Source organism: Triticum aestivum, chromosome 6B (assembly GCF_018294505.1).
Source record: "Triticum aestivum cultivar Chinese Spring chromosome 6B, IWGSC CS RefSeq v2.1, whole genome shotgun sequence".
NCBI lineage: Eukaryota > Viridiplantae > Streptophyta > Magnoliopsida > Poales > Poaceae > Triticum > Triticum aestivum.
In genome coordinates, this window is record NC_057810.1 from 276,998,694 (window position 1) to 277,010,803 (window position 12,110).

General features: G+C 50.9%; 1 protein-coding gene across 1 annotated transcript; it reads right to left on the bottom strand.

The window, feature by feature from the left end:
* Positions 1-4,857: 4,857 nt before the first annotated feature.
* LOC123134083 (uncharacterized) lies at positions 4,858-9,127 on the bottom strand. The gene is made up of 4 exons (XM_044553427.1): positions 8,502-9,127; positions 8,327-8,409; positions 5,189-5,285; positions 4,858-5,116 (listed from the first exon to the last, which is right to left on the bottom strand). The coding sequence occupies exons 1-4, from the start codon at positions 8,849-8,851 to the stop codon at positions 4,990-4,992; spliced, it is 657 nt and encodes a 218-aa protein (XP_044409362.1). The 5' UTR covers positions 8,852-9,127; the 3' UTR covers positions 4,858-4,989.
* Positions 9,128-12,110: the final 2,983 nt, after the last annotated feature.

Genomic DNA, 12,110 nt, shown 5'->3' on the forward strand with positions numbered 1-12,110 from the left:
TCTTGATTCCACTCTTTCATTTGTCCCGAAGGCATTGTGATGTTTTCTTTGACCCATTATATCATTTTGGAGATCATGTTATTTTCCTTACTTATCCATTTAACCGAAGTGTCGTGTTTTCATTCGAGTTCTCTAATTTTATCAAGTTTTCCCTCCTTCCTCAACTGGAGAGCTGTCTGAAATCTTTCTTACCCATTGTGCCATTCTTTCAATAGTTCCGGAGGCAGTGTGTTGTTGATTTCATCAAGTATCATCCCATCTTCTCAAGTTCATGTTCTATTCCTTCCATGTTCAACCGGAGTGCTGCCCGAATTCTTCCCCTCTCATCTTGCTTTAACCGGAGTGGTTTTGAATTCTATCTTGTCCATTAAACTCTTGATTCATGTCTTTGCAACCTTCAAGTTCCCATAATGTTCCTTGTTCCTTTTTTCTAACGGATTGTTTGCAATCTCGTTCATCTCTGTTATACTCTTTCTTTAAAATTGCTCAACCTCTCAAGGTTCGTGGTTTCACTCGTTCGTCAAAGAAGCAACTTAGTTTTACCTCCTCTCTTCCTCTTCCGTTTCTCTCCTGTGCCATCCTAGATCTCGGGGCGAGATCCTCTTGTAGTGGTGGAGTGTTGTAACGCCCCGAGACCGACGGTCCAGAAGACTTCCATATTTTTGTGACCTCCATGTGTTTTTTATTTGTGCTTGCTCTATTTATTTTTGCATTGCATCATGTCATCATGCCATCATCTCATAAATCTTTTGCAACTCAACTAAATAAATGGCATGGATCTTTGATCCATTTAAATCGAGGGAATTCACATGGTGATTCTCTTTAAAACATATCCTCTCGATATTTAGAGAGCTATAGTAAATATTCCAATTATTTGGATTTACCGCAAACACACTTACAAAATATCCTAATGCCTTTGTTGTCTTAATTCTTGATCTCCAACTTTGCCATTTATTCTTTCATCATCTTCTGGAGCTCCACCAAAAATCCCAACATTTTTGGAAACCTCTAATTCCTAGTCCTTGCTCAAACCTTTTGAATTAAATTCAAATGACTTTGAATTTAATTCCTGCAATCTTGCCACTCCTGTTTTTTCATGGACCGTGCACATTTTTGTGAGTCCGAGTAAATTAACCCCATGCCCAAATTCTTTCCGTAACCCTCTCTTTCCTTTATTTCTTATCTCTATTTTGTTTCTTTTCTTTTGAGAGAAAGAGAGAGAGAGGAGAGCCCAGCCGCCGGCCTCTAAGGCCCATCCGGCAGCCGCCTCCCGAACCCTAGCTAACCCTGCCCGATCCCCATCTCTTCCCCTCGTCCATCCCCCGCCGCCAGGAGCCATCTCTCCCTCGTTCCCCCGCATCTCTCGCTCGATCCCCCTTCCTCTCACCCTCTCCCTCGAGCTCCAACGGGGACCGCGTCGCCAGGCCGCCGCCCGCTCCTCCCTCGACCCCGCCAGAAGCGAGCGCTACCGAGCAGCTCCTTCGCCTCCGCTTCGTCGCCGTCCTCCATGGCGTCGCCTCCCCAAGCTCCGCCCCGCCGGATCCACGTCGTCGCCCCCGTCTCGAGCCCCGCCGACGTCCAGCCTCCTCGACCTCAACCTCGACCTCCTCTGCTTCCCTCGTCCTTGCTCGATCTCGAGTAGGGGAGCAGGCACGTCATCGCTCCCTCTGCCATGGAGCTCGCGTCCCCTCGCGTCACGCCGCCGGTCTCCTCTTCGAGCTCGAGCTCCGCCTCCCCTGCTGCACGTCAAGGCCGATGCCGACCGCATCGTCCAATGCCAAGTCCCGGCCTCCTCTGCTTTGTGGCGACCACCACCATGGCCGCGGCTACCATCAACCAACCGCGCGGCTCGCCCCCTATCTCGGTCGTGCCAAGTTCCCTGCTCCGCCTCCACACGCCGCCCGCACACGCTACCAACAGCCAGCAGCTCGAGCTGCCTCCATGCATCTCTGGTGACCTCCCGAGGCAGGGCCTTGACGAGTCCCTCGATGCCCCTCCAGATGTGTCAATGCCTTTGTTTGAACCATGTACAACTACACGGTGATGCACCAAGTACCCCCTCGGATCGTCAAGTTCGACTACATGGAAACGCCAAGTACCACTACGATTGCCGCGTACATCTACGGACACAAAAACCGGAACAACAAGTACCCCGACGTCACATGTACCACTACCGTCACCGAGATCGCGAGAACCTCTACCCTCGACCCTAGAGCGTGCGAGAACGACTACTTCCACTACTACCGTCGCGGAACAACTACTTCCTCTACTTCCCTCGACGACCCGTGAACGACTACTTCCTCTCCGAACCGGTCCGCTTTGAAAATGCATGCCTCGAAGGTATAACCCCGAGACGCCGTCCGTGGACCGAATGCATGTGTTGTTATGAGATGCACCCTATGTTTGCACCGTGCCCGTTTGCTTCATGCACGTTCCTCCTCGTTCGCCATGCCGATGACCCGTGGGAACCCGGTAACCGGGATCACCCCACCATCTCTAGCATGTTCCGCACATCCGCACGCTTCCTTTTGCACCGGTATCTCCATGAGCTACCGGAACCGATATGTTGTCGTGGCATCATTTTCGGATTCATTGCCGTGGCACCCCTTTCTTCCACCACGGTGATAAATGCTTCATAACATGCTTATGTCAACTTTTTCATAAAAATTGCATATAACTTGTATATGTCATCCGCATCATGATAACAACATTTAAAATGTTTAAACTTGTTGTTGCATTAAATTGCTAAATGCATATGGGGATTTTCCGGAATTGTCGTTTGTTGCTTTCGGCCTCATTTAAACTTGCCTAAATAGTTAGTTTATTTATGCTTCACCTCTTGCCATGTTTAACAACACTTAATATTGTTTGGTAGCATAACTGAGAGAAAACTAAATAATTGATGTGGTGTTCCGTCAACATGCAACTCGTTGCATATTGGGCTCCATTTAACTTGTAGTTTTGTTTGTGCATATTGCCATGCCATGCTATTTAAACCGGGCATGCATCATACTTGTTTGCGCATCATGCCATGTTTATGTGGTGTTCCGTCAACAAGCAACTCGTTGCATATTGGGCTCCATTTAACTTGTAGTTTTGTTTGTGCATATTGCCATGCCATGCTATTTAAACCGGGCATGCATCATACATGTTTGCGCATCATGCCATGTTTATGTGATGGTTGTTTACTATGTTGTTTGTTTCTTTCCGGGTTGCTTCTCTCGTTAGCTTCGGTTTCGTTCCGGAGTTGTGTGGATCCGTTCGACTTCGTCCGTTTGTCTTCTTCATGGATTCGTTCTTCTTCCTAGCGGGATCTCAGGCAAGATGACCATACCCTCGAAATCACTTCTATCTTTGCTTGCTAGATGCTCGCTCTTTTGCTATGCCTATGCTACGATGCCTACCACTTGCTATATCATGCCTCCCATGTTGCCATGTCAAGCCTCTAACCATCCTTTCCTAGCAAACCGTTGTTTGGCTATGTTACCGCTTTGCTCAGCCCCTCTTATAGCGTTGTTAGTTGCAGGTGAAGATGAAGTTTGTTCCTTGTTGGAACATGGAGATGTTGTTCCTTGTTGGAACATGTTTACTTGTTGGGATATCACAATATCTCTTATTTAATTAATGCACCTATATACTTGGTAAAGGGTGGAAGGCTCGGCCTTATGCCTGGTGTTTTGTTCCACTCTTGCCGCCCTAGTTTCCGTCATACCGCTGTTATGTTCCCGGATTCTGCGTTCCTAATGCGGTTGGGTGATTTATGGGACCCCCTTGACAGTTCGCTTTGAATAAGACTCCTCCAGCAAGGCCCAACCTTGGTTTTACCATTTGACTACCTACCACATATACCCCTTCCCTTGGGTTCTGCAGACTCAAGGGTCATCTTTATTTTAGCCCCCGGGCCAGTGCTCCTTCGAGTGTTGGTCCGAAACGGGCAGACTGTGGGGCCACCACGAGACAACTTGAGGGCTGGTTTTACTCGTAGGCTGACCTATCCGGTGTGCCCTGAGAACGAGGTACGTGCGACTCCTATCAGGATTTGTCGGCACATCTGGGCGGCTTTGCTGGTCTTGTTTTATTACTGTCGTATTGTCTTGTAGTCCGGGATTCCGAGACTGATCGGGTCTTCCCGGTAGAAGGAATATCCTTCGTTGATCGCGAGAGCTTATAATGGGCTAAGTTGGGACACCCCTGCAGGGTATTATCTTTCGAAAGTCGTGCCCGCGGTTATGAGGCAGATGGGAATTTGTTAATGTCCGGTTGTAGAAAACCCGAAGTTAACCTTAATTAAAATACATCAACCGCGTGTGTAACCGTGATGGTCTCTTCTCGGCGGAGTCCGGGAAGTGAACACGGTGTTGGAGTTACGTTTGACGTAAGTAGTTTCAGGATCACTTCTTGATCGCTACTAGCTTCACGACCGTGCCTTGCTTCTCTTCTTGCTCTCTTTTGCGATTGTAGCCACCATATATGCTAGTCGCTTGCTGCAGCTCCATCTCATTACTCCATCCTTCCTATAAGCTTAAATAGTCTTGATCTCGCGGGTGTGAGATTGCTGAGTCCTCGTGACTCACAGATACTTCCAAAACCAGTTTGCAGGTGCCAATGAAACCGTGCAGGTGACGCATCCGAGCTCAAGGAGGAGCTCGATGAAGATCTTGTTCTTTGTGTTGTTTCGTTTCAGTTGATCAGTAGTGGAGCCCAGTTGGGACGATCGGGGATCTGTGTAGCATTTGGGGTAGTCTTCTTTTATTTTGGTTCCGTAGTCGGACCTTGATTGTATCTGTATGATGTAATGCTTTACTCATGTATTGTGTGAAGTGGCGATTGTAAGCCAACTATGTATCTCTTTCCCTTATGTATTACATGGGTTGTGTGAAGATTACCTCACTTGCGACATTGCTTTCAATGCGGTTATGCCTCTAAGTCGTGCTTCGACACGTGGGAGATATAGCCGCATCGAGGGCGTTACATTTTTTTACTTTGTTTTCAGCCAAAGCCTTCCAGAAAGTTTGAGAGCAAGTGCTCGAGTAAGAGCCCCAGAACATTGCCTTGTAGGTTGAGTGCGTCATATACATTCCATCTGTTGTCCAACACCAGGAGACGACATCTTGGCCTGTGGTATTTGCACCTCTCTAATCAACAACCATAATTTGATAAATTCATGAACTAACTCAGTGGTGTTGACCTGACGGAGTGCAGAAATCCATTTGTTCCCCTGAAGGGCTGTGCAAATAGAGATGTTCTTTGTTTTGAACTTGCGGAACATGCCAGAAGCGACCTCCCTGCGGACATAGCAAAAAGGAATCTAGCGAGTTCAGCATCCATAGCTCTAACACGTACTAGTGAGGAACAGTAAAATCACTCAGCAAAGAGAAATTAGTAATCTGATGTTTTATCTGTAAGAACATAATAACATGGTGCCTCTATGCAGTTTTGACATGCTCATGTTTATGCCCCTAAACAATAGCCAAGTTCATGCACTTCTTGTCACATATGAATAGTGGATATTCATTTGTACATTGCTTAAGTTACGAAGACTACAGAATAACATTTTTTTTCTATAAAACTATCCATGCGGGTTAAAAGCATAAATATGTGGGAGGATCTCTTTTCCTATAGAAGCATATCGTGATGACTTGCTAAAGAACGAATTGTGTTGGAGGCCCGATCCCCCGTCTTCAGGCGGATCTCAAGAACAACACGGTCGGTGAGCAACACGTTGACCACGTGTACATGGAGGTGCTCTGTATTAATGGTCAAACAATTTGCTTGATGGATGCATTTCATTGTAAATTAGGTGTTATACTTATCAAATAAAAATAAAATTCCAAATATAAATTGGGAACTACTGGGTGGTAAGGGAAGATTACAGTTCATCCCCTCACTGATTTTCCAACAAGCTGTGTATCGTCAGTTCTTGCACGGAGAGGATTCAATCATGTATGTATACAAACTTATCTGAAAGTTTTCATGTACGTTCTAGTGTGTCATCTTTTCTAGATCAATGATCCAGCTAGGAAGCAAATCAGGGGAGCAGCTGCACTAAACTGACACTAAATAACAAATTAACACCTGATCACTACACTCTGAACATAAGATTTTTGAAAAGTGCAGGTCAACGGCAGCGTACATGGCTGGAGATCCGGAGAGGCAGGGCTCGGCGAGCAGGGGCGGGGCATAGAGCGCGGCGGCTGTGGCCAGAGCCTCGGCGTCCATGTCGACGTAAGCCTCGGCCGGATACGACGCGCTGATTCTGACGATGCCGTGCGTCCTCCTCCTCCTCCGGGCCGTTGGCTGTTATCTAATAGTATAATGGCATCTCCAGCCGTTGGCCCCCCAGGAGGGGCAAAAAATCGCCCCCTGGGGGCGCACCGGCGCTAAACCGTGCACTGGGGGCGTGATGCCCCCCAGTCGCGGCGCCCACGATTCGTTTAAAAAAGTCAAATACGGCGCAAAATGACTCAAATTTAACGCAAACGTCAGCGAGTTCGTTCAAACTTAAACATATTTTACAAAAAAAGAAAAAAACTACCGCGGGCTACCCCCGCCATCTCCCTCGCCGCCCGCCACGCCGCCCGCCCACGTGGTTCTACATGCCGAGGAGGCTGTAGAACCGCGTGGAGTCACCGCCGTCGTCGTCATCATCGTCGTCGTCGTCGTCGCCGGCCCCGCCTACGCCTCCGCCGTCCCTGCTGCATCCCTCCCCCGGTTGGCGCGGCGGGTTGGACGGTCCGGGGGCGTCGTTGTCGTCGTCGTCGTCACTGTCGAGGACCACGACGCCGTGCTCGTCCTCGCGCCCACGCTTGCGGGCGGCGATCTCCTCCAGGGCCCGGCGCTGCCGGACCGTCTCCTCGCGGAGGTAGTCGTCCCGCGCCCACCGCATGGCGTCCTCGTCGGAGAAGCTGCGCCGGGCTATCTCCTCGTACTCCGCGGGGAGGCCGGGCTCCGGCTTGGGCTTGACGAGGACGAAGCGGCCGGTGGGTGGAGAGGTGTTGGCGCCGATGCGGACGCCGGAGCTGCGGGTGCGCGCGCTAACTGGCGTGCCCTGGGGCTCCGGCTTGACGGGGCGGAGGCAGGGCGAGCCGCCGGACGAGGAGGATGACCCCCCGGTCTCCATGCGCCTCGGGGTCCAGGAGCTTCCCTGGCGGCGTGAGAAGGAAGGGGGAGCGGGGTACTGGAGGCGCGGCGTGTTGCCGCCCTCGATGTACTCGAGGACGGCCTCCAACATGCGCCCGGGCACGCCCCACCACCGACGCCGGCCGGCGGTGTTGATCCTGCCGGAGGGCACGACGCCGTTGGTGGCCTCGAGCTGCTGGGCGTGACGGCGGCGGAAGTAAGGGTCCCAGAGCAGGCTGTCGGGGACGTACCGTGGCCCCTCCCTCGCCGCACGCGGCAGGTTCCCGCGGATGCGTGCGATCTCCGCACGCCGCGCCGCGCCTGTGGGTATCGGGGGCACCGGCACGCCGCCCGCGCTGATCCTCCACGCCCCGGGCACCCGCATGTCCGGCGGGACCGGGTACTCGGCCTCATAAAGGAGGCGAGCCTCGTCTTCATGAAGATAGCGGCGGCCGAAGCCGTTCGCCGCCGCGCCGTCGCCTGGGAAGCGCTCGGCCATGGGTGTGAACTAGAGACGGTGAAAGAGAGGAGAGGAGAGGGAGGAACGACGACGGCGGGAGAGTGTGAGTCGCCGAGTGCGCCGGGGCGCGTCATATATAGGCCGAGGCGCCGCCCGCGCGCGTGCCACCGTGTGTACGCGTGGCGGGCGAGGGAGGGCGAGGGACGCGCGTTGTCCGGTCTTCACTGCGCCGCCCGTGAGGCATCAATGGCGCAGGCTGACCGACGCGGCAGCTTTGGCATTGATTCGCTGCAGGAAACGAGGCGACGAGGACGACGAAGGGCCGAGAAGAGAGCCGTGTCGCTAACGCGGCGGGCCCGCGGCTTTTTCGCGCCAAAAAAGTTCGCCCGGCGCCCCCCAGCGCACCAGGTTCGGGCTGGGTCTGCCGGCGCTGTTTTCGGCCCAAGCCGGCGAAAATCAGACTCCTGGGGGCGCGACTGGGCCGTTTTTCGGCGCCGGCGCGAAAAAAACGCCTGGGGAGGCCTTCCTGGGGGCGCGGCTGGAGATGCCCTTAAGCTCCTCGTTTTCCAGCTCCAACACTTGTATAAAATCTTTAGATCCTCATTTTCACTCTTTAGGGAATTAGGGGTTCTACATTCAGTGCAGCAGACAAGGGTAGCAGTCCGTAGCAACCTGATTATGTAAAGATTAGGTGATATGCGCTGCTAGTAGCAAGCAGAGTAGCAGCTGAGGAAATGCTCCTCTTACCGGGGAACATCCGGTCATCGTCGGAGCGCAGTAGGGCCATGCACGTTGCCTCCCACATCCTCCAGTTCTCATCCGCCTGACATCTCCTCGAGCACACGCTAGTCAATAGCATCAGTGAGGAGCCGATCGAAACCCTAGGATAAATAGGAGGGAGTGGATGGAGCGGAGGGGTCACCTTGAGGAGGCGCCACTGGAGGCGAACGTCGCGGGCCTCCTAGGGGCCAGGACTCGTGCTGCAGTGCGTTGACGGCCTCCAGCCGCGCGCGGCCGGCGGCGAGCGCCTCCACCCGTGGCATCATCTCCACAGCGTATGCGCGCAGCCACTCGCTCTCCCGGCAGGCCGCCCCGCGACGACACCACCGCCGTCCATGGAATCGTGGAGATGGAGCTGGCCGGCCGGCGCCGCAACAGCTTTCTTGTCACGGCGGATTGGCACCTGCCCTCTCCATCCCCGTCCACGAGCCCGCCGGCGCCAACCTCTGATACCCTTACTCGAGACCGCTCGTCTTGAGCGCAGCACGCCATCCCATCCTCTGCCTCCCGCGAGGTCGCCGGCGCGCAGATCGGTCCGCTCGATCTCCGTGAGCCGGATGCCAGCGCCGCACCCTCCCATCCTGTGCCTCCAGCGAGGTCGCGACCAGTCAGTGGAGGGGAGCTATGAACGGTGAAGAAAGCCCCGGGTGGGGAGGAGATGGGATTGGGAGGCAGGAGTCGGCCGGCGGCGCGCGGGGCGTGGCTGGAGGTGGGTTGGGCGGGGCGGAGCGCCGCGAGGCAAAGCGTGGCTGCGTTTTTTTTCTTTCGTACTGGTTCAATTAGTACCCCCTCGTTTATACCTTTTTTCTCTCCCTAATAATAAAGCACGGATTGAGCCCTTGAGTTCAGCGTCACAATACTTTCACCTATATTATTTTCGCTATCCGAAGTGGTACTATTTATAAGCCTTTTCGTACGTGTAGTTAACAGTCGTGTAGTTAACAGTTCTTTTATTAGGCATCGTGTGTGTGCGTGTGTTTGAATATAAAAAAATGCAGAGAAAACAATTGGCCAAAGCCGGGATTCAAACCCTGGTCTGCTGGGTGTGTGCGAACGCATCATACCGAACAGGCAAGACTCGTAAGTGTGCTAACGTTGACGTCTTGCCTTTCAAGAATAGAAAACCACGCGTACTCGGGCCGAAACAATGGCCCCGGGCGTGCTGGGCCTGCCGACTACTGCGGCCGACGGTATAGACATTATGGAGCAGGATGCTGCTTCAAAAATTAAGCAAAGAATATGACATGAATAACAATTGTCCTTAACGAAACAAATGAAGGGAAGGGCAATAGCTATTATGCATAATTAGGCCAGCAAGAAAGAAAATAGACATTAATTGCTAATTGCATGAGAAATAAAGAAGGAAGGAGAAAAAAAGAGAGAGGAAGGAAATAGACGGTAATTATGTGGAGCCGGCAAGAAAGGAAATAGATAATTTTGCATGAGAAATAAAAAAGTAAGGAGAAAGGAAATAGACGGTAATTATTGTGAGCGTCATATTAATCGCAGGAGTAATTAACAGGCCGACAATTTGGATTCCTCACATGCATGATACTCCATCCGTTTCTAAATATTTGTCTTTCTAGATATCTCAACAAGCGACTACATACGGAGCAAATTGGGTGAATGTACACTCTAAAATATATCTATATACATCCGTATATGTTAGTCCATTTGAAATCTCTAAAAAAACAAATATTAAGGAACGGAGGGAGTATAAGGAAAGAAAGATAAATAAAATAGACACTAATTGCATGAGAAATAAAGAATAAAAGAGAAAAGAAAACGAGAGGAAGTAAATAGATGGCAATTACAGTTTTTTCTTGAAGGAGGTGCAGATATCAATGGCAGGCGTGTAGTGCCCCATTCATATCTTATGAATAAAACGATGTGGCGTCTTTTTCGTGCTTGATACTCACTAAATTCATGCCATTTTTTCTTTCGTTGCAACAGAGAGTGTGACATGTTTTCCTTCCATTTATAATCCTTACTAAATTTGCCCCAAATTTATAACACACTGAACGTTATATTTGCGCATACAGTCCCCGCTAAATTTATGTCAATTATTTCAACTGTTGTAACCCACGGGCATCTATATTATTTTTTATATTTATATAAATGAAGGTATAATCTTATTGGTCCTCCCATTTCATATGTCCATGGCATTTTTCATATTGGGATAGGCTATTCTACCGTTCATCTGTCCTGGGCCACTTGGCCTCTGCCCCGTTGGTCCGTGTAGCATTCCACCAATAGAAAAAACAATGCCCTGCCAACCTATCCGTGGGACCCGGCCCAACAAATCAAACCCGCCATCCGTCTAGGATATGAGGCAAAAATCGTTGACCTCTAAATCGCAACCCGCACTGTTTTTTGTGTTGATCGTGTTAGCCCGACAAATGGGTGTTGATTGTTTTAAACTAAAGTTAAATTTGGTGGTTGTTTGTGTTCTTCATGGAATGGTACTAAACTATTACGATGTAAATCCGGATAACACAAACACAAGGCGCAAGCATTAGATTGTGCAGACGTGGTCGGGATCTCAAACGCGACCATTCGTTGGTCTTTCCATGCAGGCGATGCAATTTTGTATTGGTTCCAAACTCAGGTGGAACGTTCGCTGTGTAGTGAACATCGTGACCGACTATGATAATAAAGAAAAGAAGTGGAAACAAGGACGGAGGCACTAGGGATGATAATTTGTTTCTCCCGTTGCAACGCACGGGCACTTTTGCTAGTTATCTCTCCCTAATAATAAAGCACGGATTGACTCCGTGGGTTCACCGTCACAATACGCTTTTTCCCGTGAATTTACGTTTTCAGTTTGAATTTAAAACATATACACGAGGTGGTACTAATCTTTCTGTATTTTTTTGTGAGACACGTTTCGTCCGTCAAGTATCGTACGTCCGATCGGAGCCAGGCCAACTGAAACCGACCGTGCGTTGTGGCCTAATAAATCCGGCCCAACCCGGTTCTTCCTTTATTCCCTCGCGTGGCTCTTGTCCCTGTCGCTCGCCCAATCTCATCTTCTGAAGCGCCTCCAACTCCGCCTCCACCTCCTCTTCGGTCTTCGCCTAGAGCGTTCCATGATGGCAGGTCGAATCTGCCGCCCCAACGATGTCATGGCCTGGCTCCAACCCTAACGACCTAGAACGTGGGGTGCAGCGACGTGGCCCATGAGAACGGCGGCTTCTCCTTCCACCGCTGTCCGCCGCTTCTCCTCTTCTTCCTACTGCAGACCCCCTGCTCCAGAGCTCACCCAGCGGCCCAGGCTGACGCGTACGTTGTTTATCTAGCGGTTTGACCATGAGGACCATAGTAGATGTCGTCTATTGAGGGCCAGCGACGGTCAGGCCGGGCAGCAGCGGCGATCCGGGTAGACCATCTCCCCGTCGAAGTCTGGTCTGTAAGACGCAGCCATAATCGATCGAGGGCCAGCGACGGCTGGACCTAGGGCAACATCGGCGACCTGAATAGATTCTTCTCTTCTGTGTTATCTTTGGTTTGCAAGGCGTGTGGCAACGTTAGCAACCTGAGGGAGATGGGAAAAGACGATCCTGATGCTGCCTGCGCACGCCCGAACCATGTCCAACCATAGTAGGTTAAACGAATGAACTGCTCTCTGTGTAATTGCTACAAAAATCATGCCAATTTCCTCTACCCATGCCTGTACTCTGTGTAATTGCTATAAGAAATTATCCTGTATGCTGAAATCCCTACTATTTTTTTGAGAGCCAAATCCCTACTA